This window comes from Sander lucioperca, chromosome 13 (assembly GCF_008315115.2).
Source record: "Sander lucioperca isolate FBNREF2018 chromosome 13, SLUC_FBN_1.2, whole genome shotgun sequence".
Classification (NCBI taxonomy): Eukaryota; Metazoa; Chordata; class Actinopteri; order Perciformes; family Percidae; genus Sander; species Sander lucioperca.
In genome coordinates, this window is record NC_050185.1 from 25,829,451 (window position 1) to 25,836,950 (window position 7,500).

The 7,500-nt window shown below is 38.4% G+C and overlaps 1 protein-coding gene across 5 annotated transcripts in view; it reads left to right on the forward strand.

Annotated features, from left to right (window-relative positions):
- Positions 1-1,532, forward strand: part of LOC116062368 (platelet-derived growth factor receptor beta-like) — a 37,502-nt gene extending 35,970 nt beyond the window's left edge. For all 5 annotated transcript variants that reach the window (XM_031317031.2, XM_031317033.2, XM_031317034.2 and 2 more), the window contains one exon: positions 1,212-1,532. In XM_031317031.2, coding sequence (XP_031172891.1) covers positions 1,212-1,374 — 163 coding nt within the window. In that variant the 3' untranslated portion in view covers positions 1,375-1,532. The remainder of the gene's footprint in view (positions 1-1,211) is intronic.
- Positions 1,533-7,500: the final 5,968 nt, after the last annotated feature.

Below are 7,500 nucleotides of genomic sequence, written 5' to 3' on the forward strand. Positions count from 1 at the left end.
TGTGTGTGTGTATGTATATGTGTGTGTGTGTGTATATATGTATATATGTGTATATATATATAGAATATACTGTATATAGTATTATATATATTCTGCAGCAGAGTGAAGTATCTCCAGTCTGATTTCTGCTCAACAAGCTGTTTCTTTGTTTCTGATCATTGATTTCGTTAGTAGTAGTTTAACAGGAAGTCTCTGCAGATGAAATGTGGATCTTTTATTTTGTGATTCAGGATCAGGTTTAACCTCCAAACCCTCTTCAGAGCGCACGCCAAATCCATCACCGCCTTCCTCTCGGCGTGCTCACGCAAAACGGCGGAAAAAACTAGAAAAATGCAACAAAAATGTCCTAAAAATGCGTGGTCATCCTGGCGTTGTTCAGGAACTCTTCAGCATGGCGAGTCCTGTAGATCACGCCTAAATAACGCTGCTCCCCGACCCTTTCAGAACAATAAACAGACAGCAGTACCAGACCCAGCAGTAAGGCAAGGCAGCTTGATTTGTACAGCACATTTCAGCAACAGGGCAATTCAAAAACAGATAAAATAAGAGATTTTAGGCTGCTAGTGTGGGACAATGTTGAAGTCGTTGCTCTATACACGCACTCCACCCACAATCCTTGCTGTTCCCCGAACGGGCCGGTCCCACCGGTCTTACTTTTTAATTCTCTTTATGTGCTTATATAGATTGTCATACAGTTGTAGTATCCCTTGTCTTCAGTAAAAGGGGCAAAATTATGGAACTATCTGCCAGACCAGTGAAATGTATCCCAACATTAGCCACCTTCAACAAAAATACCAAATTGTGGATAATTCAGGAACAATACTGCTCTCATATTTAGTTTTAACACTGTGCTCTCTCTGTATCGTTCCTTTCCATTTTCATTTCATTCCATTGTATGTCATCACTATCTTATGTTTAATATGAATATAATATTAATATTATTATATTCATTTAGGGTTAGCCCCTTATAATATATATATATATATATATATATATATATATATATATATATATATATATAGCTAGAGGTAGCCCCTTATTTTAAATGTTGACCCAGAGAAATGTTGCGTGGTCAACGGGAAGACAACACGAGGGATATAAGATATATTTTCAAAGTGAATGAAGTAACTAAAAGTATAGTTTAAACTTGAAGATGATGATGATGATGATGATGATGATGATGATGATGATGATGGTCCATCTCGCTGCAGCCCTCAGCTCTCAGAGTCTCCAGGAGAACAGGAAGTGACATCATCAGAGGATGGACAGAAAGTAACATCATCAGAGGATACACAGGAAGTGATATCATCTGAGGACGGACAGGAAGTGACATCACCAAAGAAGCGTCCTAAGGAAGAGGAGAGCTGCCTGTGAAGGAAACCTAAATACAAACGGCAGCAGAATCAGATTCATAACTTTATATTTAGATGCATATTCTTATATATTTGATCCAGAAGTGTCTGTGTATATCTGCGTTATTATTTTAATCTGCTTCCAGACAAACTTTCTTCAGTTTTAATAAAAGTTTGTTTGTTAAAACCCGAGTGGCGCTGCCTGCTTTATTTATCTCCTCAGGTCTAATCTGACCCGTTTTTAAACAGTTTATACATCAGAAATTTGGGTGTCTTTCAACAAATAGTCAAACAAAATAGCGTGGATGGTTCCCTACAACACTCTTCAGAAGTTAAATACATCAGTCATTCCCAAACGGTGGTCCGCGGACCACTAGTGGTCCGTGACGGTACTTATTTTAATTTCCAGTTAGTTTCTTGGTCTCGCGTTTCTGAAATGTTTTGCGGATGTGCTGTCAAGTGGACAAACTCACACAGCCTAATTTTTGAGGACTTTTGAGGTAAAACTTTGAAGATTAATAATCCCCTAAAATCGCCAAAGGTTTTGAAATTGTGACTATATCCAAGTGTTCTTATTACTGTAAAGATTTAATACTCCATTGCTATGGAAATAAGCCTGTTGTTCAGATGAACCTGATTATGCTTGAGTAAATAAATAAATTAAATATGTGGCAGCCGTTGTGTGCAGTTAACCTTCTTTTAACGAGCCTGTTGGACTGATGAGATGACCAGTTATAGTTTTAGTGCTAGTAGGCCTATTAAGAGGTGTAGATTAATTCAGGCAGGACTGTGTGGAGAACTATTTTATTATGTGTATTATAAGGTGGTCCGTGAAAATTTTTGATTACAAATAGTGGTCCACACACACAAAAAGTTTGAAAACCCCTGAAATACATGATCGGTTCACTACTTTCATTGAATGTGGATGATTTTTGTCAATTTTACAGCATTTGGAGAAAAATATGATTATAGAACGTTAAAAAAACGACAAAAATGTCCAGAAAAGTGACAAAAACTTGTAAACCTCACCGCGCCGGACGCCTGACACATCTAAACCCCCCCACCCTCCGCAGGGAAGTCAGTCCAACCAATCAGAGGTACGGGAACCTTTCTGGATTTCTCTGATAAGTTATTTGATGATATATAAGACTAGGATGATAGGTTCCCCCTCTGGGTTTCTTCAGTCTTCTTCGTCACTAACTCTGTTCCAGTCAACACGTATTCATGGGAACTATGAATACGTCTACATCTTTGGAATGAAAAACATCTCGTGGAAACAGTAAAACTCGATTGAATTTCATGAATATCGACACAAAGTTTGATCTCATTGGATAAACAGCTTGTTTGATTGTTTTAGGTCATTTAATGGTTGCAACCGGCAATAAAACACAGAAGAAGTTTTAGATCATTCCTGCTTTCTTTGCAGACAGGGCTGTCAGATATATAGACATATGTATATCTATAGATATATATATATATATGTCTATAGATATATAGATATGTCTATAGATATAGACATATCTATAGACAGATATATAGAAATAGCTATATATATATAGACAGATATATAGACATATAGAGAGAGATATATAGACATGTATATATCTATAAACATATCTATGTCTATAGATATGTCTATATCTATAGACGTATCTATATATCTATAGACAGATATATATATATATATATATATATATATATATATATAGATATAGACATATCTATATATCTATAGACATATATATATCTATAGACAGATATATAGACATATCTATATTTATAGAAATATATATAGATATATCTATATTAGGGCTGTCAGACGATTAATTTTTTTTAATTGCGATTAATCGCTGAATTTCTATAGTTAATCGCGATTAATCGCATGTTTTTCATCATCAAAATTCTATTTTGCATTTCAGAACAGTTTTTAAGTACATATTAACAATCCAAAGCTATTTTTACCAGTGTATCTTGACTGGGAATCAAATGAATGCAAAGAAAGTTACTTTATGAACTTGACTTTAAGATTTGTATTTGTTTATTATTTATTTACTGTAAACAAAAGAAAAATGTGTGAATCTGTCATTATTGCACAATTCCTCCAAGTACCTAACTAAAAAACTACAAATCCCTATCCTTACCAGAGTCCATATAGTGTTTAGTAACTCCTAAATAATGTTGATTACTCTCTGACGTCCAGTGATCACCGGTTAATGAGACAGAGTTTGGACTCTGCAGCTGTTCCAGTGTGGCTGCTTCCTCCGTGTCCTACAGGCTGTGTGTGTGTGGGGCTGCTGTCCCCCTCGACGGCAATGAGACAGGTCAGAACATGCCAACCGTAGTACGTCTTTAAGACCTGAGTCCTCTACGATGCTGACAGGTCTGCAGGTAGTTGCCACCCGTTTAGCAAGAGCTGTAGTAATTTTTTGGGATTTGGTTTCATCAACAGGTCGGTGAGTAACACTCTCCAAAATACTGCTTTGCCTGAGTGGGTAGCATGCTAGCGGTAGCATCACGTTTACTGAACTATATGCTTAGCTCGGTAGCTGGTAGCTCCAGCTTGACGTGCTTCGGTGATATTTTAATTCAGCTTTACACAACGTGCATATATGGCTTTGACTTGTCTACGAGCCGTCTGGGAGTTTCTGAAAATAAAAAGCTCAATTCAGAGTTGTTGCTGCTGTGTTTCTCCATCATGCTGCAGCAGCAGCAGCAGGATGTGTTAGGAGGAAGTGGCAGCTTGATGAGAAGTAACGGTGCTGCAGGGGGCCAAAATAGTAGCTGTTAGGCACGACGCAAAGACGAGTGAAGTGTAAAATAAATTAATAAATGCCGGCATGCGATTAATGCGATTAAAAAAAATTAACGCGTTATGCTCGGCCCTTAAGCGCATCACGATTAACGCGTTAATGCTGACAGCCCTAATCTATCTATCTATCTATCTATCTATCTATATATATATATATATATATATATATATATATATATATATATATATATATAGACAGATATATAGACATATCTATGTATATATATATATATATATATAGACAGATATATAGACATATCTATGTATATAGACAGATACAGTGCTGCTCATGCTGAGGTTGACTAAAAAGTTATCTTTTTGAAATTGATCTTAATGCCTTAATTGAAAAAATTAGGAAAAATCCAGCCTTTGGGAACACCAGTTTTCTTTGAGAATGAATAATGTATCGTAAATAAATAAATGTTCTTCCTTAAAATAGTAAAATAGTATCCAGGATACTATGCATCATGATAAAGTTCCCTTGGCCTTTGGAATTAAAATACCCCCACATCATCACATACCCTTCACCATACCCCACATCATCACATACCCTTCACCATACCCCCACATCATCACATACCCTTCACCATACCCCAGATCATCACATACCCTTCACCATACCCCCACATCATGACATACCCTTCACCATACCCCCCCATCACATACCCTCACCATACCCCCACATCACATACCCTCACCATCCCCCACATCACACCCTCACCATACCCCACATCATCACACCCTTCACCATACCCCACATCATCACATACCCTTCACCATACCCCCACATCATCACATACCCTTCACCATACCCCAGATCATCACATACCCTTCACCATACCCCCACATCATGACATACCCTTCACCATACCCCACATCATCACATACCCTTCACCATACCCCACATCATCACATACCCTTCACCATACCCCCCACATCACATACCCTTCCCCATACCCCAGTCATCACACCCTCACCATACCCCCACATCAGACATACCCTTCACCATACCCCCACATCATCACATACCCTTCCCATACCCCCATCATCACATACCCTTCACCATACCCCCACATCATCACATACCCTTCACCATACCCCACATCATCACATACCCTTCACCATACCTAGAGATTAACATGGTTTTATGTCAGTTAGCCTAATAGCTGGTTTGATTTGCATTGAGAGATTGAGAGACCCCCTGCCCCCCCCCCCCACTGGTCTGTTTATTTCTACTTCCTATTGTAACGTGGAAATAAAAAGTGCTGAAAGTCGGAAAAGTTTGAGACAGAAACTCTGACTTCTTCCTCCTTTACTCTGAGTTAAAAACATCATGTTACACAAGGCAGCCAAAAACATCATCTTTAGTTCATCTTCCCTAAAATGTCTGCTGTCAGACCTTTGTGTGTGTAGATTTCTCATTTCACCAACAGTTACTTTCAGGTTGTGTGTGATTAGCATATTTAAACTCAACATTTACACTCAGAAATCTGAATTCCACTTTGAACTTAAAAATAAGCCAGTTAGGATCGATTCAGCTGCATATTATTCTCTAAAAAAACCTGAAAAATGTCCCAATAGTTGGAGATTAATTGAAGAGTAATCTTTGCAGCTGTAGTGTTGCCACGGCGATCAGCTGTTCAGATCTGAGTGTGATCAGTTGTGTCTGAAGTTCAATTTCTGCCTTTCGGTAAAAAAAAAAAAAAAAGTTAACTTTAAGAAAAAGAGTTGTTTGAACTCATGAAGTGAAGTTCTAGAAGTAGTTTCATTAATGATGACCGTAACTCGTGTTATGTAATTTATAATTTCAAATTAATCAGAATATGTTTTTAATTTGCATCCCTAATCTCATCCCCTAATAAGTTCACCAATTTATGTAAACTGCCTCAGTGTGTCGAAGTCAGACCATATGTATGCTCATTGAACAAGTTCTAACTTATTATTAGGGCCCGAGCACGAAAGTGCGAGGCACCTATTGTTTTTGGAAGGATTATTATTTTTCCGAGTCCTTTGTTGCAGTTTTGACGGAGTTAGAATGCACGAAAACTCACAAAAATTTGCACACATGTGACAGCTGGTGAACATTGCTAAGTTCTGTAGTGATTGGGTTCGGGCGTTGCCGGGGGGCTCCATACCGCCAACTAATGTGCGCCTTGAATCGGAAAAAAGTAATAAGTTAATATACCAAATTGAGAGGGAACACAGGTCTCATCTTGAAGTCCATGGAGCTATTTTTAGAAAAAATTACAAAATTCTAAAATTTCCAAAATCTTGGTTTTCTTGCGAAAATCTTCATTTTACGAACACTTGTTTGAGGACTTCAGGATGTACGAAAACTCTTAAAATGTTGCAGCCATGTGCAGAATAGTAAACTCTTTCATCTGAATTCACATTTAGGCTTGGGAGTGCTATGGTTGCTCTATAGCGCCCCCTAATTGGTTTTAGCCATTAGTCCTAGGCCGTGATGTCAATCTTCTTGGATCTTTGCAGGTTATCTGTTGACCCTCATGATGCAAAGATATCCAAAGAATTTTGATAGTTGGCCGGTTTAGCATCTGTACCAAACTTGGTGGCAATCGGCCATTAGATGGCACTGTTTTAATTTTTTTAAATAATCAGCAATATATCAACATATTGGAAACCTACTTTGTCTAACTACTCCTGCGGCGTGAGTTCAATCAGCACGAAAACTTGCATGTAGACTCAGACGACCCTCATGACAATTCATAAAATTTTGATCGTTAAAACAATGCGCAAGTTATGGAGGACCAACTTCCTGTAGGTGGGTGTCGAAACAGGAACGGTTGTATCTTGGCAAAAGTTATTCCAATAGAGCTCAACAGTCCCACCCACAGCGGGTACTGGAAGTAAAAATACAATGCAATTTCTCCATTGACAATTGGAGTACAAGCCATAAAATGGTAACCGTCGATGGTAGACTTAAAACCAGCTATGACATGACTCAGCGATTGTATATGCTCATATAGACGCCAAAAGTTCATGGGGCACCAACCTTGTTTTGAGATAAATGTCTTTTATCCATGATGTCTTGGATAAGTACTCTATTACCCACAATCCTGAACAATCCCAAAATCCCACAGTGATGCCTCTGATTGGTGGAACTCATGCTGGTGAGGAGGGGGAGGAGGGGGAGCTGCCTGCACAATCCGTAATCCCCAAAATGATAATCCTGTTTAACGAGGATTTACGACACTGCACAAATCACGATCAGTTCCACGCTTCTGCCGTTAGCCTCCACCGGAAAGCTAACGTTAGTTTAGCTAACAACTAATTCGGCTAACCGCTGGCTGACAGCTTGATTCAGTCTAAAATAACGTT